The sequence below is a fragment of the Poromitra crassiceps genome, assembly GCF_964638095.1.
Source record: "Poromitra crassiceps genome assembly, chromosome: 19".
Lineage (NCBI taxonomy): Eukaryota > Metazoa > Chordata > Actinopteri > Beryciformes > Melamphaidae > Poromitra > Poromitra crassiceps.
This window is the reverse complement of record NC_139646.1, coordinates 11,880,789-11,905,703: the sequence shown is the minus strand read 5'-3', so window position 1 is coordinate 11,905,703 and position 24,915 is coordinate 11,880,789. Positions and strand designations below refer to the sequence as shown.

The following is a 24,915-nucleotide window of genomic DNA, read 5'->3' as shown; positions in this document are numbered from 1 at the left end:
ACATAGTTATCAACATTCAATATTACAAAGTGGTGCTACCAGCCGCATAAGATGCGTATGTGCTTGTAAGAGATGTTGTGCATGGGATCCCGCGCAAGGGGTCCATGAGAAACCAGCCAGGCCAGTCACCCGTCGCCCCTAACCTCATTGGGGTAGGCTAGAAACAGGTCCCACATAGTTGAATTTTTGAATTGGTCCTCAGGAACCTAAGTCTCTCCATCCGTATAATAGAGGTCATGTCCGTCAACCCATCTCTTTTAAAGTGTGCTCTTCAAACATCAGTTTGCTGTGGGCGTCCATGTTTTCCCGAACAGATGCACTGGGATGCATTTGGATCAGAAGTCGGGAATACCACAATTCGGGAATACCAGAATTCGGGAATACCGAGTCAGAACTATCGACTTCGGACTTGCAAAGGATTGACTCACTAGATCAGAGTCGTTCACTTTGACAGGCATGAAAGGCCATAGCAGCTATATGCAAACACTGGGGGCTCTGGGGGCCTGAGCGTGCATCACGATGTGCATGCATGTATGTAGGTTATGTGCACACAAATGGCTGCTATTGTGTTATGCAAAGACAATAGTGTCTTGATGCTGTCTGCCTCTTGTGACCTTGGGGGTGCAGTGATCATCAAAGCACGGGACATCTACATTAGAGACAACTGCAGTGAGGAACCTATGACACCAACATGCCTTCACAAACGGAGATAGGGGGAAAAGAAAGAAAGACAGAGAGCCGTAGAGAGAGAGAGAGAGAGAGAGAGAGAGATAGCAATCCCTTGCTCTGTGTGGCGTGTGATTGTTCCTCGCTACATCATTACTAAACTGTTACCTGGAAAGCTGCAAGGGGACTGTGTCAGGGTGATCTATGCTAAGGTCCTAGGAGACCTAATAGAACCAGGCCTTAAGGAATGGCGGGTTTCATTAGCGACCTCTGGGGAGGAAGCGCTAACAAGCCTTTATCTGTGTCCCCATACTGCTATCATTAGTGGATGGAAGGGGATGCTGCATGCAAACAACACTGTGTGTGTGTGTGTGTGTGTGTGTGTGTGTGTGTGTGTGTGTGTGTGTGTGTGTGTGTGTGTGTGTGTGTGTGTGTGTGTGTGTGTGTGTGTGTGTGTCTGGGGGGGGGGGTGTTTGCGAGAGAGAGAGAGAGAGAGAATGTGTGTGCATGAGCTACGGTAAAAGAGATTGAGTGTGAGAGCTAAAGTTACTACTATTTGTGATTGCATTGGCTTGTTTGACACAGGTACAGGCAGTAAATGATAGGTGCTCTGCGCTCCATTGACTCTCACTGGCAGGGGAATTGAATGAGGATGCGGCAGGAAAGCCATGGATCTGCAGAGGGTTTGTGCACGCCTGCGCGCCCACACCTTCCCTCACCCGCGGCCACAGCCACGCACGGGCACAAGCACACGTACGCTCGCACGCACAGAGTAAGACTTAGACTGATGGGGTGGGTGAGCGAATGTCTGCACAGAAGCAGACAGGGATCTAGGTTAACACATACAGCGGAACCCTGAATCCATAGGGATCTTCTAGGGATGGAGGGAAGGAAGCAAAGAGAGAAAGGCTGGATTCGAATTGAGAAAAAAAAAAAAAAAAACAAGATTCTAACTCCTATTCCTAACCACTTTTCCTTGACCTCGATGGAAAACGTCGTGTCAAGGAAAGATGACAAGGAGAATTCATGAAGGGTTAGGAAAAGACAACCGCTGTGAGAATCCGAGTGCACTTACACTAGGCTAGGTAGCCTACTTAGGGCTACACTGGGCTTCACCGGGCTCAAAACGCCACAGAGTGACTGAAACACTTGCTGACTGACTGTTCAGTACAAGTCACGCTGATTTCAATGGTAAAATCCATTTTTGAATTTCGTTGCCTGGGTGCTGAGATTTTTTTTTTTTCCGTGTTAGCAAGGTAATCAAGCCCGCGATGAATTGTGGGACGGCATTACCGCTTTTCCGTTCATAAAGGATGTGTAAAGGCTGGTCCAGTGTATCCTAAAGCCTGAGTTGAGTCAGAAGCTCCTTGGCGTTTAGAGAATTCCAACTGCACTTATGCCTGCCACTTCAGTACGTCCAGGTCACGTCACACAGTTAGGAACCTTCCTAAGCGGAAAAAAAACAATCAAAACAAAAAAGACAATTGGACCGCAGCCAAAGAGTGGTGAGGAAAGAAGTTGAGACCCTGTTTCTCAAGAACACTGATGAGTAGGGAACAGAGTTGCAAGGTCTTGACCTTTTCTTCTATAATCTTCTATCCTTAGTGATGCTGCACCCTGGCAACTGCCATATACATGTAGTAGTCCTATTATAGATACAGTAGTGATCTAATAGTGATCTTCCCACAGCAACAATTTCTTAGTTTAGAGACACAGAGAGAGAGAGAGAGAGAGAGAGAGAGAGAGAGAGAGAGAGAGAGAGACACAGAGAGAGAGAGAGAGAGAGAGAGAGAGAGAGAGAGAGCATTTTCTTGTGAAATAATAAATAAGTGGGGCTGTAGGAAATGTTATTTCAGGACAGATCTTTAGATTTGATGCTCCAGTCTTCAAAAGAAAAATATGATAAGGTAGACTTCAGCAACTGCTAGTTCAACTTTAATAATCAAAACAGCTTATTCGTCTGTCTGTCTAATCTGCGTGTGTGTGTGTGTGTGTGTGTGTGTGTGTGTGTGTGTGTGTGTGTGTGTGTGTGTGCACCTGCATGCATGTGTGTTTGAATCAGACAAAGATAGAGAGAGAGTGTATGCTTTGAATCTCATGGCTAGCTCTTATTCTAAGAGCACTTGCTCAGAGGATACATACATGACAACGGACCTGCAGGTGTATTGATAACAAACACAATGGTAAATGGACTGCATTTAGCGCTTTTCTAGTCTACCGACAGCTCTAAGCACTTTACAACTATGCCTACATTCACCCATTCACACACTCACACCCTGATGGCGGCAAGCTACCACGCAGGGTGCTGGCGCAGCCATCGGGAGCAATTTGGAGTTCAGTATCTTGCCCGAGGACACTTCGACATGCGGACCGGAGGAGCCGGGGATCGAACTACAGAACTAATTAGTGGACGGCCTGCTGTACATCCTGAGCCACCGCTGCCCCCGATGTCCCAAATAATCTGCACACTGCAAATATTAGGAAGAAAACTATTTTCACAAAAGCACAGAAGTAGTATAACACTTTTTATTTGTCATGACAGATGCTCCAAATTTAATGTGCATAGTATTCAAGTGCAGGAATGCTATAAAAACATGTCACAACGACACAAGGAGAGAGAGAGAGAGAGAGAGAGAGAGAGAGAGAGAGAGAGAGAGAGAGATAGAATTATATTTTTTCTACACTTTGTGAAAAGGATTCCCCCCCCTGATATTGAGCAGCATGCAGAGTTTCTGGGACGTTGATCATCTCATAACAACCAGATGAATCTCAGAGCAGGTCTCAGCAGCCAAAGTCACTTTGGAGAAAAGGTCAGCCATAACTCTGCTATCACAACTAGCCTTTTAAATCAGGTTATGGCGTGCAGCACAGATCACATCTTAGCGAATGAAGGATTGAAGAGCTGTGTTGATGATACAGGTCATTGGCATCGACAAGACTGATAGCATTCTGCATGGGCTCCCTCTCCAGGTGTAAGGCATGAGGTTCTGCAAAGTGTTGTGTCTCACTATACAGTTACCATCAGCGGTGACTCAGATGGAACAATATAGGAATGTCATTGCGAGTAATGGAATAACAGAACCTCTGCGCTCCTTCTTTTCCTTGACTTAAACGAGAAGTGCCAACAAGCCACAACTTTAGGAAATTCAGGCAGGAAATTTATTTTCTGTACTGTTGAGGATACTCCCTCTCTCTCTCTCTCTCTCTCTCTCTCTCTCTCGTCTCTCTCTCGTCTCTCTCTCTCTCTCTCTCTCTCTCTCTACTCTGATAGCTACTGTGTGGTGAGCATTCTGGCACAAAACTGGCTGCCGTGCATCACCCAGGTGGGTGCTACACATCAGTGGTGGTGGGGTGAGTTCCCTCCCCCTCCCTCCTCTGTTTTGTGAAGCGCTTTGAGTATCTACTGTAGAAAGGTGCTATATAAATCATTATCCAATCAATTATTATTATTATTATTATTATTATTATTAATATACTGTAGGTGTCATGAGGCAATTTAACATTGTAGAACGCGGGCAAGAAACATTTAACCTTAAAGTTAAATCTCATTGCCAGTTTGGACTTCACCAATCTACCGTCACCCTGTCAAAACTTTCTCATTATAATAACATTCTCACTATCATAACATGGAAGCTATTTGATATTTGCGAATATAACTACAAGCCTCTGTGGTGTGGTCTGTGTGTGTGTCTGTGTGTGTGTGTGTGTGTGTGTGTGTGTGTGTGTGTGTGTGTGTGAACTTGTGCGTGTGTGTGTGTGTGTGTGTGTGTGTGTGTGTGCGTGCGTGTGTGAACTTGTGCGTGTGTGTGTGTGTGTGTGTGTGTGTGTGTGTGTGTGTGTGTGTGTGTGTGAACTTGTGCGTGTGTGTGTGTGTGTGTGTGTGTGTGTGTGTGTGTGTGTGTGTGTGTGTGTGTGTGAACTTGTGCGTGTGTGTGTGTGTGTGTGTGTGTGTGTGTGTGTGTGTGTGTGTGTGTGTGTGTGTGTGTGTGTGTGTGTGTGTGCGTGCGTGAACTTGTGCGTGTGTGTGTGTGTGTGTGTGTGTGTGTGTGTGTGTGTGTGTGTGCCTGCGTCAGCGGTGACAACGCTGTGGCCACATCCCAACTTCCTTGGACACATAGCCTCATCAGAAATGCAACATTGTAAGAGTACAGTGCAGCTAATGCCTACCCCACACTACAGGATAATTTGCAAGATTATGGCCAAGATTCCCCCCTCCCGATTTTCTCGGGGGTGCTCCCGATTTGAAGCGCGTCGGGCAGATAATCTTCCCAAATGATCCTGTAGTGTGTGGGGTTCAAAGATTCACAATCGGGAAGACTGCCTCTTCCCGATTCTGAATCGGGCATATCTAACATGTTAGATATTTACAACCCGACAGGCGATTGCATCTTGAGTAGAGAGCCAGTAGTAGCTGCGTTTCCATTACAGTTTTGCGCAAAATAATCTGGTCCGCGTCCGCTCGCAGCCCCGCACAGAAACAAAGAACGAGGAAATTGTCATCGAGGTGAAATACCCGTGCGTCTTTGAATGGGACGGAAAACTAAATGCTATACTGCAAAGCATGTAGCCTACAACAAGCGCTTAGGTCTCAGCTTCCCACAACGGCGAGTGTCCGCACGGAAAAGTGAGTCAAATCAGCAGACGCGCCCCTCCACAAGACACCTGTGCAGACGGTTTTCGCCTGGCCGTGCACAGTAGGCCTACACCCCGAATGGACGCGGCTGTCCGCGCAAATATTAGTTAAACAAATCCTTTCAGTGCAAATGCATTATAAAAACAAAAAATAAAATTTGTTTAGAAAACGAAATGACACTACACCCGGTGCGCACACTGAATAGGCATTTTAAAAGTTAACGTCGAGCCCTGCTGGCTGCTTCCAAGGTGAATCTTCAGCATAATCTTCTAGTGTGTGGGGTTGCGTTTGAACAGACGCGATTGTGTGTGTGTCCCAAGATTGAAATGTTAAAAAATCGGCTCTCTCTGTCCTGTAGTGTGTGGGGTCTCAAGATTTTTATAATCTTCAAGGATTTGAAAATCCTGTAGTGTGGGGTAGGCATAACTCATCATTACTGTAACACCAAACTGTGTCAACAACATTGTAACAGTACAGTATATCTCTGCAGTGCAGCTAGCTCATCACTACTGTAACTCCAAACTGTGTCAACACTGTGAGTCAACATGAGCTCCTTGTTATGCTAATGTGGGCTGCATGTCACAGTGGATGCAGAGTATGCATGAGCGGACAGACACAAGTCCCTTACACGCAAGTTGGTCATGTTTGCTTAGCGACTGTAAACAGCACAGAGCTAGCGTCTCTTGAGATCTCCCAAGGTTAGTGGAATTGGACATCAAAACAAAAATACAGCTGGCTCAGCTTAAGGAAAGTTGAATTCACTCCTTGCATATAGAGAAGGCTATGCAAGCCTTCTTATTTCACCCTTGATACAGTTTATCACAAATATACTGTCATTATTATGGGCTGAACCTTCTGCCACAACTTGAATTACACTGTGTGCAATGAATTTGTCTTTCTTAAAATTGTGCTCCATGATTGTGCCAGCAATCTTAAAGGAACACTCCGCCCATTTTCAACCAGCTTTGTATCATTAGAACATCAGTAGTTTATCAGAAAACTGTAAACGGTTTTGAAGTCTGTCATTTAATTTAACAGTTATTGAGTGTTAAAGTGTGGACCAGTGACATCACTGGTCAACACTAACTCAAATTAATAACTCATTAACTCAAATCAACTCTCAATAACTGTCAAACTAGATGAATGATGAATAGTTTGACAGTTATTGAGAGTTGGTTTGAGTTAATGAGTTATTAATTTGAGTTAGTGTGGACCAGTGATGTCACTGGTCCACACTTTAACACTCAATAACTGTCAAATTAAATGACAGACTTCAAAACCGTTTACAGTTTTCTGATATACTACTGATGTTCTAATGATACAAAGCTGGTTGAAAATGGACGGAGTGTTCCTTTAAGGACTTTTTTTTAAGTGAAATTGTATTTACTTGTTTGAAATTCAGTTTCTCCGTATTCACTTTGAATTTACTTGAAAGACATTCTGGCAAGCATAATGAGAATGGTTAGCAAATGTGCAAATCTGCACAAACGGTAAACATAGCAGGGAATCCACCCAAATAAGCAGTATAAGATATTAAATACCCAAATTATCAGTTATATTCACAGTAATACAATCAACCACACCGAAGAACAGCGAGCGAGAAATATCTGCCGTCGTTGCTTTCATAACTAACTGCATAGCTAACTATTATAACTGAAATAATGTGATGATTGACATGGTTAGCTGCAGAGTTACTGTTACAGTTACTGTGTTGATGGAATGTGTGTGTGTGTGTGTGTGTGTGTGTGTGTGTGTGTGTGTGTGTGTGTGTGTGTGTGTGCGTGCGTGCGTGTGTGTGTGCGCGCGTGCGCAATTTTAGCAAGTTTATATGCAAATAATAAAGCACAAATAGCTAAGTATAACAAAATAAGACACAGAAAGAATGAATTGTAATCACTTTTTGTTAACTGTTGGCCCTGTGTGTGTCTTGGACAGCAGCATTCCCTTAACTGAAGCTCGTCAAACCCCAAGTGATGATGACATTTTGAACACAGCCAATCATCATGATGTCAGAAACTAGGAAAATAAGGTCCAGGTAGAAACGATCTCTTAATGACATCAGTCAATCTAGATCCATTCTGCTTTAAGCCCAAAGCAGAAGTGGGGAAAGAGGAAAGTTGGAAATACACGAGGAGCCCCATCTACACAGTATCTCATCTCGTAAGTGACATCTCCACTCAAAGACCCACTTGGTGGCAAATATATGTATACTGCAAGAAATACAAATATTTGAATATTTAAAGCCATATATTGCCCCCCCCTAGATACGATGGACTTCAAATTGCATCGCTGAGGATATGAAATGGCAGGGCAGACAGGATATTATGCATGACCTCACCTTCTCTGGTGCTCATATTGGAGATGGAGTAAGAGGAAAGATTGCATTGCTCTCCGTTACACCGCCCCAGCAGGGGGCATGAATGATGGAACGCCACAATTTCATCCCTAAGGAGGGGGGGTGACAGAAAAAAACACCCACCCAAACAGGAACCTCCGAGACGTTATCTTACAGCCCTCCTCTCTTCCCCACTTGCTGCCTCCATTTTGTCCTCATTATCATCCTCTCATCACTTAGACAAGGACTTGGCATGAGATGTGCCCCTAGCACGCCTCAGCCACGTCTGGCCACATTTATTAAATCTCTCTCCTCCATCTTTGGCTCCCAACACACACCACATCTCCATTTCCCATTTCCTCGCCTCATATGCGATTTTACAAAGAGATGAGCTATAGGAAGAACCTGGTGAATGATTGAGCCAGTCTAACACAGTGGCTCTTACCATAGCTCTATTACATTGCTGCATAGGGATGTTAGGCTCTACACCGTGCTTGGGCTTATCCCCAATGTTTTGTGCTATAGGTCTATTGGAGAACTGATTACCCATGCCAGGTAATTAAGGCAGGTTGTCAATGGAATGTTTCCATTATTTTAATTTCTCTCAGACTTATATTTTGATTCCGTGGTGCAGCACTGGCCGAGTTAGTTATTTCCATATTCTGCCCATGAGCCTTATCGCCTGGGGGATCTCTGAGATTATGCAGAAGAACAGTGCGGAAAAGCACTTCCCATAGTGGTGGCGGGGGGGAATGCGGAGGCCATATGTGCATTTATTTCAGCCCAATTGAGTGAGTTTCTCTCCCTTTCTCTATGTCTGTACCAATACGTGTGTATGTGTGTGTGTGTGTGTGTGTGTGTGTGTGTGTGTGCTAGTATTAGCATATACTGTATGTGCAGCAAATGCACTGACTATGGTCATGCATGGTCATGTGAGTGTAAAGCCATTCCAGCTGCATTAAAAGCATTTTATTGGATAATTCCTCACATGCACGCGCACGCACATCGCACACAAATACACACACACACACACACACACACACACTCCAGAAGAGTCCTCCCCATGTGCAAACTACAGATAAACATTTCCCCACCCGCCGTACGCTCCGCTGACATGGCCTAAAGAGTCCGACAGTCTCCCCTAAACACTCGACATGTGTTTCCTCTGTTCACTGCTACACGCATACTGTAAAGAGAAACAGCCATGAATAAAGGCCTTTATTTGTTCTGTAATTATCCTGCTTATTTCATTATTCATAACTAAATATTTGTTGGCTCCTCTGGTTTAAATTGAGCCGCTAACGACTGCACAGAGAGAAGTGGTGAGATATGTGTGAATGTGGCGTGCAACTGTCGCTGGGGAGGGAAAGGCAGAGGACTCCATGGAATAGTGTAATTAGTCAGACTGTTTGTGTTTTAAGATGCAGTGTGGACACAGACGTGCACACAGTGCACACACAAAAAAGTTGATGTCTTAACACACGTCTGGCATTGCTTTTTTATCTTATTTTTTTCTGGATTTTTCTCCCATTTTCTCCCCAATTGTACTTGGCCAATTCCCCCTGCTGTCCCGGTCGTTGTTCCACCCCCTTTGCTGATCTGGGAAGAGAGCCGTAGACCGTAGACTAGCACATGCTCCCTCCAAAACATGTGAAGTCGCCAGCTGCTTCTTTTCACCTGAGAGCGAGGAGTTTCACCGGCAGGGCGTAGCGCGTGGGAGGATCATGCTAATCCCCCCCCAGTTCCCCTCCCAACCCAAACAGGTGGCCCGACCAACCAGAGGAGGCACTAGTGCAGCGAGCAGGACTCATATACCCCACCGTGTGTAGAGTCTACACTACCCAGACGCGCTGTGCCATGTCATGATGAGGAGGAGACTCTGATTTTAGAATTCCCCAGGCAAGTCAGACACTTCCTGCCAGAAGTGAACACACAAACACACACTTCTGTAGTACAGTACTTAACTGGATGAGCTGGTTGATCTTTAGGCTTTTGGGTCAGGCCAAACGTCAGTCACAGGTTGATACAGGTGTGAGGAAGAGTTGGATGAGGGTGGCAGGCAGCCGCGACAGGGCTCTAGTGAGGGCTGTGGGGTGGGAGGGAAACTGCTATTATCATGATAGCCGGCTAAGCTATTACTGCTGGGACAAAATAGAGAGGCCCTAACCAAAGGGAATGGAGGAATAAGCTGTGAAGCCAGGCAGCAGAGGCACTGCTCTGTGATAGTGCAGCAGCCTCACCATGTCAAATCTCAAAATGCACGTGCATGCGCGCACGCACGCACACACACACACACACACACACACACACACACACACACACACACACACACACACACACACACACACACACGTTCATATCAAAATCAAATCTCAAACTGTACTGTAGAACTGGGTCAAAGGGTGCCTCTCCTACTGAGTGTATAAAGGTTTAGAGATAAGCAGAAGAGCAGAGAAAAAGTACAGCGAGAGAGAGAGAGACTGAGCAGGCTGAGCTCAGGACAAATGGACGGTGACAACAACAACCGGGAAGAAATAATAATAGGACATTTGTTATATGGGAAAGCGACTCACTAACTCACATCTTTTACGTACACATAATGTATGTGTGTGCGCGTGATGTTCTTTACGTGCAGCTGTGTACAGTACACTTCTGTCCCTCTTTGTGCATGTACATGTGCGCGGCGCATTTCTCCATTATTTGTGTTCCATTTAGACGGCAGTATGTGCTGCTGTGGTGGGGGTGATAGAAGCTCACCTTCCTTTTTGGAGATAATCATCTTTTCTCCCCCGTGTATACATAACATGCATTATTGAGAGAGCGATGCAGCGCCCGGCTTCTCTGCAGCTACCGGAGCGCTCTCCCAGGTCCCCCATTTAAACCCAGCTTGTTTTCAGAATCTGCATGTCTGCATAACGAGCCAAACTCTAGAATGAAGGTAAACAGCTATACAACTCCGAGGTTATTCAGTGGAAAAATAGCTACAGCGCTTGAGGAGAGGCGGGATTAAAAAAAAACCTGCAAATGCATGCAAATTGTTTCCTCGCCTCGAGTTTTGAAACAAAAATCCAGAACAAATGCCATTTTGTGACTGTAACCAACGGTAAACAACTCAACTCTTTAAAATCACTCCTTACATCGCTATGATTCTAACAGTTGGAACTCAAAACCACATATATATGCTCGGAACAAACACGCCATACATGATTATGATTGTGTACTGTAAGCCATCTCTTCCCACTATAGGTGCAGCTGTATGAGCAGAGCGTGAGAGCGCTGAGACATGGAAGCATTCCTAACATAGCTCATGCGTTCTCTGTGAGTAATTGCCACAGGGCTACAGGGTCAAAGCAGGTAACTGGGCAGAGGCAGCAAGGCTGTCACCACGCATGTATCGCAACTGTGTATTAAGTGTTGAGAGGGGGTTAAAAATGACTGCGTGCATCGAGACATTTATTGTTCAAGTGGCTGGGGTCAGAACATCACAGTATAGGCCTATGGTTAAGTGGTCCATGTTTAACGCACCTACTTCACAAGGAAAGCACAGACACACAGGGTTTTCCACTCGCGTTACAATTGGCGAAATTCAAGGACTCAGAATCGGCAAGTTTTGGGGTAAGACATGACATTTCTCAAAATGATGAAATATTAATATTTTTAAGCGCTGCAGCCGCTTCTATACATGATGTGTGTTGCGTTTGTAGCACGAGGTGTGCGTTTGTAGCACGGCGTCCGTTTGTAGCATGAGAGGATAGACCAATCAGGAATAGCCTATGCATATGGAAAGGGGGGCAGGGGAGAAGGGGGTTGACCATTAACTGTATATGAATATGGACGGGTCCACGCTTCCTTCCAGTATGTCAAAATGAAGCCAACATATTTAATTTCAGCGAGCTGCCATCTTGCTTGTGTGACATCATTTGGAACCAGAGTCTGCGCAGTAGAGTTGGGCTGAGCCCCCTCAGCCGTGCTGCCGTCTGACGGAGGTTTGAGACCGGCTGTCACAGCTGTCAATCAGCTGTTAAAACGATCGAAACCATCTTTGTGAAGAATGTATCTGACGTGCACTTGGATTTTTTCATGCCCCGTCCGCTAACATGGAGGGGGCGGGATTTAAGACCTATACTGCAGCCAGCCACAAGGGGGCGATTGAGATGTTTTGGCTTCACTTTTGAGGAGCTGTCATCACGTCCATATTTGTATACAGTCTATAGGGCCGACCTGCGCAACATAGACCCAGCTGACTGCTCCTAAACCTGCACCGCTTGCTTCAGCACCTGGGGCTAATTCTTTTTTACTCATGATCTTGTCACGACTAGAACTCACGGTGAAACGGATTCACTTTGAAACTGCTGCTTTGCCAAGACAAATCTCCATCAAACGGTTTCCTCAGCATGTGAAATGTTGCTCCTAAGATAGAGATGGAGAGAGGGGAGGGGATGATAAACACAGCACTTTCAAGGCCATTCACTCATTTTGTAAAACGTAGTCATGTTGAACTTTGTCAGTAGGGCCATGATACAGCACAACACCCAAAATCTGCACTTCTCTGTTATCTGTTGCTGCAGGGCTCTGTGAGAGACCATTCGAGAATTTCACACCCCAGAAAAATGTCTTTTATACTTGTAGATTCGGCAGTGAATTCCCTATTCACTGCCGAATCTACAAGTATAAAGACTGCGCTACAGACAGCGCTTCACTTACACTTACGTTGGTGTTCAAGATTCAAGATTCAAGATTTTTATTGTCACTCCATGGTACAAGTACCACGTGTGAAATTCTTGTGCAGTGGACTCCGTTTACGACATAGTACAAATAGGCAACAGCAATAAGTAATAGGCAATAAGAAATAGGCATCAATAAGCAATAAGACAGCAATAAGGCAATAAGAAATAGGCATCTTATAAGCAATAAGACAAGTCGGTGGCTTATACGACAGTGGCATATTCATTGCACATAGGTGCACATGTCATGTGCATACGTTAGACGTGTTCAGACATTCCAAATTCGACGTTTTATACATACATGTGCAAATAGCATGTACCTTATTAAACATACACTTAAATTTACAATTAAACGTTAGGCACCTTATTAAACATACACTTAAATTTACAATTAAACGTTAGGCATCCGTAATAGTAGCAGCTGCAGTACGGCACGACTACTGCACTATTTGTGCATATTTAGGAGTCTCGTGGCCTGCGGGAAGAAACTGTTCCTCAAGCGATTTGTGCGTGTTTTTGGAACCCTGTATCTCCTCCCTGAGGGTAGCCGGGAGAACAGGCTGTTGTGGGGATGGTTTGTGTCTTTGATGATCTTCAGGGACCTCCTGAGGCACCGCTGGTTATACAGTTCGTGCAGTTCTGGCAACTCGTCTCCTGTTACGTGCTGGGCCGCGCGCCTCACCCTCCGTAGCGCCCTGCGGTCCATGGTGGTACAGTTCCCGTACCAGGCGGTGAAGCAGCCAGTCAGCAGGCTTTCAATGGTGCCTCTGTAGAAGTCCCTGAGGATTTCTTTCCTTAGCCCAAACTTCTTCAGGCGCCTGAGTCCGTGTATTCGCTGTTGGGCCTTTTTGACAACAGTGGCGGTGTGGCCGGCCCAGGTCAGGTCCTGGTGGATGTTGACTCCCAGGTACTTGAAGCTGTCCACCCTTTCCACCACTGTGCCGTTGATGGTGATTGGGGGGTGTGTGCCCCCCCCTCTCCTGTAGTCCACAATGATCTCCTTGGTCTTGGAGACGTTCAGAGAGAGGTGGTTGTCCTGGCACCATTGTTCCAGGACCCTCACCTCCTCTCTGTAGGCCGTCTCGTCGCCCCCCGAGATCAGCCCCACGACTGCTGTGTCGTCTGCAAACTTCACGATGGTGTTTGAAGTTTGAGTCGCCACGCAGTCGTGGGTGTAGAGGTCGTACCAGAAGGGGCTGGAGACGCACCCCTGGGGTGCTCCTATGCTGATGGTCAGCGGGGAGGAGGTGAGGTTGCCCACCCTCACCACCTGGCGGCGGTCTGTCAGGAAGTCCAGGATCCAGTCGCACATCGCTGTGTTTAGTCCCAGGTCCCTGAGTTTGCTTACCAGCCTGGAGGGTACTATGGTGTTGAATGCTGAGCTGTAGTCCACGAACAGCATTCTCACATAGGTGTCCTTCCCCTCCAGGTGGGACAGGGCGGTGTGGAGCACGTGTGCCACTGCATCCGCTGTGCTCCTGTTGGGGCGGTATGCAAACTGCAGCGGGTCGTGGTCCGGGGGGAGTGTGGGACGGATCTTTGATATGACCAGCTTTTCAAGGCACTTGCTGGCTATTGGTGTGAGGGCTATAGGGCGCCAGTCATTGAGGCTGGTCACGTTTTTCTGTTTGGGAATGGGGATGATTGTTGCTGCCTTGAAGCAGGAGGGAACTCGTCGGAGGGAGAGGGACTGGTTGAAGATGTCTGTGTACACGGCTGCCAGCTGGTGGGCGCAGGCCTTGAGGACCCGCCCAGGGATGCCGTCCGGGCCGGCCGCCTTGCGTGGGTTGATACGCAGGAACGACCGGCACACTTCATCCTCAGTGATGGTGAGGGGGCGGTCTGTGGGGGGTGGAGGGTGGGTGGGGTTGGTGGTTAGGTGGGAATGGGGGGGGGTGCGGGTGCTGAGGGGTGGGGGGGAGGAAGGGGGGAGGGGAGGTGATCGGGGGGTGGGGGGGAGGAAGGGGGGTGGGGGGGAGGAAGGGGGGAGGGGAGGTGATTGGGGGGGGGGGGAGGAGGAGGGGTGGTGGGGGGGCGGCGAGGGGGAGAGGTGATGGGGGGGGAGAGGTGGCAGGGGGGGGAGGAGGGGAGGAGAGGGGTGATGGGGGGGGGAGAGGTGGGGGGGGAGGAGAGGAGGGGGGGTGGGGAGGGGAGGGGTGGTGGGGGGGAGGAGGGAGGGGGGGGTGATGGGGGGGAGGAGAGGGGGAGAGGGGTGGGAGAGGGGGGGGGGGGAGGAGGGGAGGCGCTCTGGCAGAGGGGTCGAACCTAGCGTAGAACGCGTTGAGTTCGTCCGGTAGGGTGGGTGACGTGCTGGGGTTCTGTCGTTTCACCTCTTTGAAGTCTGTGGCAGCATGGAGCCCTCTCCACAGGTGTCTGGGGTTGTTAGTGTCCAGTTTTGACTCCAGCTGCCTTCCATAATCTCTGCGTGCTATTTTTATAGCGGTCCGGAGGGCATATTGTGCCTGCTTGTATTGGTCAGTTGTGCCAGAGCTGAAGGCGGTGGTCCTGGCGTGAAGGGCAGCCCTGACGTCGCTGTTGACCCAAGGCTTTTGGTTCGGCATTATTTTGACTTTTTTTGTGGGGACTATGTCGTCGGTGCACTTCTTTATGAAGCATGACACCGTATCTGCATACTCGCCCAGGTCTCCTGCAGCTTTGAACTCCTCCCACACCACTTGGTCAAAGCAGTCCCTCAGGATGTCGTCTGATTGGTCTGACCAGCAGTGGGCGGTTCGGAATGCTGGGGGTTGTCTTTTTAGTTTTTGTTTGTACCTGGGTACAAGTAGGATGGAGGCGTGGTCCGATTTGCCGAAAGGGGGGCGAGGGACGGCTTTGTAGCCATGTCGGATGTTTGAGTAACATTTGTCCAGTGTGTTACTGCCTCGCGTGGGGAAGTGAATGTGCTGGTATAATGTGTGCATTCTGCCTCTCAGGTTTGCCCTGTTAAAATCCCCAGTCACCACCAGGGCCATTTCGGGTTGTTTTGTCTCCTGTGCACTGATGGCGCGTTGCAGCTCTTTCAGTGCGACAGTCACGTTCGCTTGTGGAGGAACGTATACACCCATGATGGTGACTGTCGTGAATTCCCTCGGACTCCAGAACGGCACGCATTGTACCATTACATATTCAAGATCTGCTGAGCAGTGTTTCCCAATGTCTGTGGTGTTTACACACCAGTTTTCGTTAATCATAAGACATACGCCCCCTCCCTTCTTCTTACCGGATTGTTCGTTTCTGTCTCCTCTGAATACACTGAATCCTGGTAGCGCGATAGAGTGGTCCGTTGTGTCAGGAGTAAGCCAGGTTTCCGTTAGGCACAGAACATTGCATCGCGCTATGTCTTTTTGGTATTGTGCACGCGCTCTTAGTTCACAAAGTTTATTCTCCAGCGATTGAACATTTGCCAGCAGTATGCTTGGGAGAGGTGGTTTATCCGCGCGCTTCCTCAAGCGGGCGAGAAGCCCCCCTCTCTTCCCCCTCCTCCAGCGTTGTTTTTTGAGTTCAGGAAAATCCGTAAGATCTGGAGCTTGCCAGTTGCTGTTGGGATATATCCGTTCTTTCCTGATTTTGATCAGCGCGTCCCTGTTGTATTTTATTCCGACGCTGATTTCCATGTTATATCCGCTGGTGTCCGTGCCTCCGTTCTCTGCCTCCATGGCGGGGGGGCGCGGGGCTGTTGTTTGTTGTTGTTTTTTGCGTGCGAGCGGACAAAGCGGGCAGAGCGGGTCCCCGCCGTCGCGGTTTCTTGCAAAAAAAAGTGCGAAGACGCCACTATCTACACTATTCAGTTACACTGTTATATACAATAGATATTTACAAAGCAAGTCGAAGCAACGAAATCAAAACAAAACGCGTTTACACTGGAATACAAGCCTATTTGTCTATGAAGTCACTAGAGCTCCCTAGCGAGTCGCCTTCTCCCGGCGCCATCTTCTCTCGTGAGCGACAGAACTAGAATCGGATTAGAATCGTGTTCGTTTATGTGCTAAAAGTGTGACTTTCAGACCTGTTTCGCCATATAATGGAAGAGAATCGAGAGAGAGAAAGCAATTCTCCACTCACCTCTACCTGAGCCCCAGAGCAACTACTCACCTCTACCTGAGCCCCAGAGCAACCACTCACCTCTACCTGCGCCCCAGAGCAACCACTCACCTCTACCTGAGCCCCAGAGCAACCATTCACATCTACCTGAGCCCCAGAGCAACCACTCGCCTCTACCTGAGCCCCAGAGCAACCACTCACCTCTACCTGCGCCCCAGAGCAACCACTCACCTCTACCTGAGCCCCAGAGCAACCACTCGCCTCTACCTGAGCCCCAGAGCAACCACTCGCCTCTACCTGAGCCCCAGAGCAACCACTCGCCTCTACCTGAGCCCCAGAGCAACCACTCACCTCTACCTGAGCCCCAGAGCAACCACTCACCTCTACCTGAGCCCCAGAGCAACCACCCACCTCTACCTGAGCCCCAGAGCAACTACTCACCTCTACCTGAGCCCCAGAGCAACCACTCACCTCTACCTGAGCCCCAGAGCAACCACTCACCTCTACCTCTACACAAGAGTACTATTTAAAACACTTGACCAGATCGTTGGCGCCCCGCCCAACACCAACCTCCATGCATCATCCGGACCTCTGTGAACAGTTTAAACAATTTTTTGTTGAAAAAATTGAGAATATTAGATCCCAGACCAATAGCTGCCAGCCCTTCGCTCCACCTGTTCCAGAGCTTTTATTTCACAGTCTACCGGCTGTTCCATCCCTCAGTTCTTTTACTCCACGGTCTCTGCCTGCACTCATTGACTTGGTTATACACATGAAGTCCTCCACCTGTCCACTGGATGTGGTCCCCACCAGGCTTCTGAAGGAGACTCTACCTACTGTTGGCCCTTGTGTTTTATCTATCATAAATACCTCTCTGTCCTCTGGCTCTGTCCCCACCTATTTCAAAACAGCTCTAGTTGAACCTCTCCTCAAAAAACCCAATTTAGATCCCTCCACGCTGAATAACTATCGTCCCATTTCAAAACTTCCATTTCTCTCTAAGATCTTAGAAAAAGTAGTGTTTAAACAATTCATAGCTCACCTAACAAATAATGACCTTTTTGAAATATTCCAGTCTGGTTTTCGATCATTGCACAGCACCGAAACGGCTCTTCTTAAAGTCTGCAATGACCTCCTGCTGGCTGAGGATGCTGGCAGCTGCTCCATTTGAGTTCTTTTAGACCTCAGTGCTGCGTTTGACACGGTCGACCACCAGGTCCTCATTGATAGGCTGGAGAGATGTGTAGGAGTTACGTAGGAGCAACCACTCACCTCTACCTGAGCCCCAGAGCAACCACTCACCTCTACCTGAGCCCCAGAGCAACCACTCACCTCTACCTGAGCCCCAGAGCAACCACTCACCTCTACCTGAGCCCCAGAGCAACCACTCACCTCTACCTGAGCCCCAGAGCAACCAATAAGAGAGAATGGCTGATTTGTGGGTTACATCATGGTCAGGAAGCTACAGTACACAACCCAGGGCAATACCAACGTTCGATATTACTTTAAGGCCTTATTTGATTTGATTTGATTACCAAAGGTACAGACTTCACAGAAACAAACTTCCAACTTTCCTTTCTTCCTATTTGGTGGTGTTAAAAGTGAGTTTGTGTTCGTGTGTTATATAGGCATGTCAATATGTGTGTGTGTGTGTGTGTGTGTGTGTGTGTGTGTGTGTGTCTGTGTGCGCGTGCATGTGTCTGCGTGTGCGTTTGTGTGCATGTGTGTGTACCATGTGTTTTTCTATGCCAGTGAGTTTGTGTACTTTATGTGAATGCGTTTGTGAGTGTGTCACAGTTGCAGGGCTGTACTGTAAGAGTTTCTCATCATCACTTCAGTGGCTTCTGGTGACCTCAAAAGAGACAGATCTTCACAAGAGCGGAGCCCTTGTGTCAGCCACTCCCACTCATTCAAGGCGACGCTGTCAGAAACCTTCAAAAAGAGTGACCCAAATCAAACTGGTCGGTGCCGCAGAGGAAACAAAAACAATCCGTGACAAACATCCTAACCACTAGCAGCCAGAGATGAAAGTGAGCGCGAGGCCTAAAGAGGGAGGAAGAGAGGAGCTGAAGGACAGAGAAAATGCATGAGAAGAGAGACTGAGGTTTGAGGTGGACAGCCTTCTCACAAGAAAGTGCTCCTCAGGCGTGTGAACTTTACTGAAGGTCCAACGTAAAAGCAGCCATCACAATTCAGCCATCACACACGCACACGCACGCACACACACACACACACACACACACACACACACACACACACACAGGTGCTGCTGGCCAAATACCAATTCCCACTGTACCGTAGTTTATGAAGCGAACTTGGTCAAAGAAAGTCACCATCACGTATAGAGAGGCAAAATGAACGTCACTTCCTGCTTCAGCACTGTACCAGAGATTTTCTTCCGCAATTTATTTTCCCATAGACATTTCGTGAAATGCTTATAAAAATAGTTTTACTTGTTCAAACCAAATGGTTCAGATATATTTATACACAGGAGAGATAACATTTCAAACTAAAACATTTCAAACTAAAACATAAAAGACTTGCGGATTTAAAGAAAATATTATTTCGATGTAGTTGATGAAGTTCTGGTCAGAGTGAAATGTTCTATGGTCTCTCCCGATTCTAAATATAGCTGAACCCTTTGGTTTGACGAAGTAAAACTATTTTTATAAGCATTCTACGAAATGTCTATGGGAAAATAAATGGCACATGAAAATCTCTGGTACAGTGCTGAAGCAGGAAATAGGCGGTCACTTTGCCTCTCCATATTATTGGATGTAAGATTCGCTGAGGAGAATCAATCCTTAACTTGCTGAATAACAGAGCCTCACTTTTCCTCGGCTGACTGAAGTCAACTCAAATGATCTTACCTTCTGCACTCCACTGGCACTGACTTGAGTGCAGATCGGTGCGCTGTAGTAAAATGAAGCGTCTGTTCTTTAACAAGCAGAATGAATTGCACTCCTGTTCAAGTCAGCGCGGTGTAGCAGCATCTGAGCTGCTTGGCCAGCAGAAGTAACGTGAACTGTGAATCATCAGCTCATCCACAGGTCAAACAGCCGAGCCCAGAGTGAATCACACGCGCTCGTGTAAAGCTGCTCGTCTTTGAAATCTCCTCTCGCTGGATGAACGAACACAACCAAACAAGACAGTTCCCTCTGTGTGTCTGTATGTGTTACGCATGCATCACTGCTGGCACAGTGTAATAGGCTCGAACTCCAACACACCAGTAAGGACTTTTTTCAATTCCTTTCAACAACCTCCAGAGAACAGGACACATACACGCGCGCGCGCGCACACACACACACACACACATGCACACCCACACACACACGCGCGCACACACACACGCACACGCACACAGGGGGACTGCATGATGGCTGTTGTCATTGCGGCTCACACAGTCAATCACAGCAGATAGAATTATAGCCAGAGACCTGGGATCAGTGGCAGGAAATGAGAAAGCATAACAGAAGAAAGTAGAAGGAGAAAAAAAGAACAGAGGGGGCGGGGCCACAGGGGCATATCACAGACACAGAGTATGAACCATGGTATGAGCAGGAAGGAAAAAGGAAATGCAGTCTGACAACAATATTAAAAAGGCGATGACAGACAGATCATTTCATTGCAACAGTTTACCGGCGGTTGGTTCATCCTGACTGACCACGGAACAGTATTTACTGTATAATGGACAAATAAGCAAGTCTGTATCACAACTTTGTTTTGATTTAGTTAACGTCTAGTTTTCCCATCCATCCTCAACCACTTATCCGGGATCGGGTCGCAGAGGCCGCAGTTCCAACAGGGGACCCCAAACTTCCCTTTCCCTGGCCGCATTAGCCAGCTCTGACCGGGGGATCCCGAGGCATAGCCAGGCCAGCGTGGAGATATAATCTCTCCACCTAGCCCTCGGTCTGCCCTGTGGTCTCCTCCCAGCTGGACATGCCTGGAACACCTCCATAGGGAGGTGACCAGGTGGCATCCTTAGCAGATGCCCGAACCACCTCAACTGGCTCCTTTCTACTCCGAGTCCCTCACGTCTAGTTTTCATCGGTGAAAATACGTAGTTGAGTAACATTTTTCGTCATAGTTTTCGTCTGTGAAATTAACACGGATTACGCACACACACACACACACACACAGTTTGAAGGGCGGCCGTTCTGTTACAACAGGTGGAATCATGGTTCCTGATCACGAGATCACGAACACGCTCCAATCTATTGGTTCGAGTCCGAACCAATCAGTGTCCGAGGAAGGAGGAGACGGTCCCGAGTGGCCCCTCCAATTACCTTCCAAGTTATTTTTTTTAAAGTGCCTGCCCTTTTTAACCGGTTTGCAAGATCGAGTTCCCAGATGCTTCTGTGAAACAAACCATCTGGCAGAATCAGGTTAGCACTATGCTGCTCCATGTACTGTAGCTTATATAACAAACCACATGCCTCCCTGTAGGCCCCCCTCCCCGAGACTGACCTTGATCACATCCTCAGTCGCCACATAACAGTCAATGGTCATACTGCACATGCAGAACGCTGACAATCACCACACCTCACCTCATGCACAGGCTTTCCTCTCTCTAGCGTGGTAACGGTACACCCAAGCTTTGAAACAATTAGAGTAGCACACACACACAACATTAAGCTTTACCACAGCACACACACAACATCAAGCTTTACCACTGTGCGTCAAATTACCAAGATAGCAGCAAATACGGTACCACACCTGTCAAATCTTCAGTGCTATTTTTTTTTATAGGTCTGTTATTATATTGCATAACATTCATTATTGAGCAATTCATGAGTGACTGACATTCCTGGGCAGTCAAAACAATCCACTAAAAATAATAATGCACTCCTACTGTACTGTACCTCCTGCCTTGTTTGTGTCCCATGGATTGTCCATGCTGAAACTGACAAATGCCCAACTTTCCTTGTGGCAAAATCACTGATTATGTCCTTAAAGTCCTGTTTCTGAGCAAGTCAGTGCTCTCATTAAGCAATGAGCTCCCTGGCACTAAAATCCTCAATGAAATGATCCTTTTCTTCTATTCTCTGTTGGCACCTGACTTGTGATGATTTGAGGACATCTTGGCACATTAGTTATTATGAGCTTGCAAAAAGAGTGGGCACGGCAACGCTCTTGACCTTGATACAGCATCCTTAGCAAACCAAACCATTTTTCACCAAATTGGGTGAAAATTAATAGTTGACTTATACCCTGTGATGTAAAATTAGATTTATTATTATTATTATTATTATTATCCTCATTCCATATGTATTGCAAATTATATCTAAATAGCCCTCCTGTGTTCACCTTGGCCATCCTTGGCGCGCACACACACACACACACACACACACACACACACACACACACACACACACACACACACACACACACACACGTGTTCCTTGTTCTCTTTCTCAATTTAACCACCTCCCCAAACAACACACTTACTCCCACCCTCATTTTATTTCCCTCCAAAAACAACACCCCAGCACGCTGAGGTACCAGCCCAGAAACAAACAGCCCTGGCAGCTAGCCTTCCTAACATTAGAGCCCCACTACCAGGCAGCGCTGCATTGCCATCAGTGCTGATGTTCTCCCTGCTCCACAGAGCGCGTTGACTTTTGAATGGATTCACCAGAAAACAATCAGTTCAATCAATTGCAATGTGGGAGAACGCGTGCGTCAGCCATCGAGAATTCAACCAGATTTGATCACTGGGATATCTCTCCATGCTGGTAAGGAACTCAGGAAAGGAATGCTGGTAAATGGCTGATGGCAATGCCTGACACCCAATGGCTGTAGTGCGGATAAGGTTTCTCTCTCACACATCTAATCTGTTTAAGTTTCGGAGAGAAATAACTCGACGAGTTGCACTGTCAATTATCTTTGGACTCCAAATGCTGAATTCTTTTTAGCCTGGACAAAATTAGAAAGCGTAATAATGAACAGAACATGAGAGAAACCTTGGACTTACCTTAGATTCAGGGCCAGTCGCTGGTCTTTAGCCCTCAGCAGGTCGCCTACTGAGAATATAGCACTACCCAGGAAACGGCTCTGTAGAACCAAACAGAGAGAGAGAATTGCCTGTTAACATGCAGCAAGTGATTTCAGTGGCAAGATAACAGTTACAAAAACAAAGAAAGAGTACAGCTGCTGTGCAGCAGTGTCGGGCCGGGCATTTTGATGAGGAAGAGGAAGAGGAGGAGGAGAAAGAGGAAGAAAAGGAGGAGGAGGAAGAAGAACAGGAGGAAGAATGAGAAATACACAAGGGTCATCAGCAGAACTGCCCAGAGTCGGACCATACTTATCATTAAAAAATCTTTGAAATGTTGTTTCACTAATACACATACATGTAGCACAATGTCTGAGCTGAGCAGCCATAAGCATGTTCATTCTGCATCACCCGGGACCCCAACTCATAACCTTTACCACCAATGGCAAGTTGTGATCGAGCTGAGCTACCTGAGAAGTGGGACAATAGAGCTGAACAGTCACATGACATCTCTTGCCCTGGAAGTGAGTTTCCCATTAATTTTCTCCATAGTTGGTTCCAGCCTTAAAACTCATTATATAAGGATTTTTCTAAATGTCTATGGAGAAAATGAATGGAAAACTCACTTCCGAGGCAAGAGATGTCATGTGACTGTTCAGCTCTATTAGAAGTGGTTTCACTCTATGACTTAGGGCAGTGATACTCAACTGTGTGGCCCACGATGGAATAGCATTTTTTTTTTTTTTTTTTTACAGTGCACCTGAACGCAACATGCAAGATACCCGCTGAATAAGTGTCCAAATGTTCATGTCATTCTGGCCAATACTCCACTTCTGTTATAGCATTTCAGTCTGGAATATGGAATATCTTTCAATAATCTATGATTTAGCTGCTAAATTGTCAAATACCGCCGTCTGCTCGCTACCCAGGCACGTATGTATGTACTTAACCGAACTAACTTAACCTAACTATCCGGTGTGCACAACATTGTCAGACTAAACTCCGGCTGACACCCCAAAAACCTACAATCCGCTACAGAAAAATGTATATTGTTTGTTTATTAACTCATTAAGTGCCATAGACGACCTAACTCGTCTTACATAATCCAGCGCTTAAGTGCCAAGGACGAGCTAACTCGTCTTACATAAACATTTTTTTTTTTTGACGGTGGGACATCAATCAACCCCTTTTACATCTTCGAGATAACTATTTGGAGCAAGAGCATGTGTGTAATCTATTTTACCGACCACTAAGTGGCGACAGAGACCGAGAGACGCCACAGCCACGGGACCCAAAAGCAGCCGCCTCCCGCGGAAATGGCTTGGCGATTTTACAGTCAGAAGCCCGGACACACACACACAGAACGGACAGAGATCCCTTCCCCCCAGAGCCGCGGAGCAACGCGCGAACACACACACACACACACACACACACACACACACACACACACACACACACACACACACACACACACACACACACACACACACACACACACACACCGCGGGAGCAAGCCATTCAAGGAAATGGCGACGCGATTTTACAGTAATCCATTTCAGACTCGTCTTGCCCGACAGACAGGCAGGCAGGCAGCAGCAACGCGCTTCTGACACGCCCGCTGTTAGAGCCAGGAGGAAGGAGGAGAAAACACACGGAGGGAGGAGTTTGAATGAGAGGGGTGTTTCCTGTTGTTATGGAGGAAATTACTGTTCAAAACTATTGTTTAGAATGTCTGACGGTCTTACTGATGCCAAAAATGAATGGTTAAAGTGACTGTTTCACAAAAAGCCATTTATCTCTGAATAAATTTCCAGACGCTGAAACCATGCTGTACTCAACGGCTAATATCTACATAACTACTAACTCTGCAAACTAACTCTTTTAGACAGAGAAAGCACACATTCTATTAGTTATTTTTAGATGATTGGTGTTCATGAATTCTTAACAGAAAAGAATCCTCGGCTGTTCTAAAATGAGCCAGAATCGTCAAAAACACCCCTGGCACAACTTACCTACAGGAATGAAAACATGGCTGGCATTCAATGTGTTAACTTATTTGTCTATCATTTCAGGAAAGTGGCCCCCGGGCAAAGCAAGTTGAGTATCCCTGACTTAGGGTGTAGTATAACAGCATGTAAAGGCAGATTTCAAACTAGTGTCAAATATTCTGAGTTCAAGACAACATTTTGAGAATTTGCGCACTTCATGTAACGTTAGACCACATAGATATGTCTATAATTTCCCCCACACAACCTGATGTATAAAGAAGCTCTGGTTCCGTTGAAATAGTTGCAATAGTTTACATGAGGGCAGGACTCAAAATGGTGTCAACAATTCTGTTTTTGAGATACAATTATCACATTTTACACACTACATCTACTGTACAGGACCATCGCACAAACATTTTGTTGTTTATTTTCATGAACATTAGAGATTTATTTAGCGAGAATTTGCAGTAACGTTAGCTATTTATAGTTGAGTTGAGTTTATTTAATTCTTGCGTACACTGAAAGGAAGCAGA

The 24,915-nt window shown here is 46.8% G+C and overlaps 1 protein-coding gene across 3 annotated transcripts in view; it reads right to left on the bottom strand.

Annotated features, from left to right (window-relative positions):
• inpp4b (inositol polyphosphate-4-phosphatase type II B) overlaps positions 1–24,915 on the bottom strand; it is a 175,035-nt gene that overhangs the window by 99,023 nt on the left and 51,097 nt on the right. For all 3 annotated transcript variants that reach the window (XM_083655610.1, XM_083655613.1, XM_083655611.1), the window contains one exon: positions 22,377–22,456. In XM_083655610.1, coding sequence (XP_083511736.1) covers positions 22,377–22,456 — 80 coding nt within the window. The remainder of the gene's footprint in view (positions 1–22,376; positions 22,457–24,915) is intronic.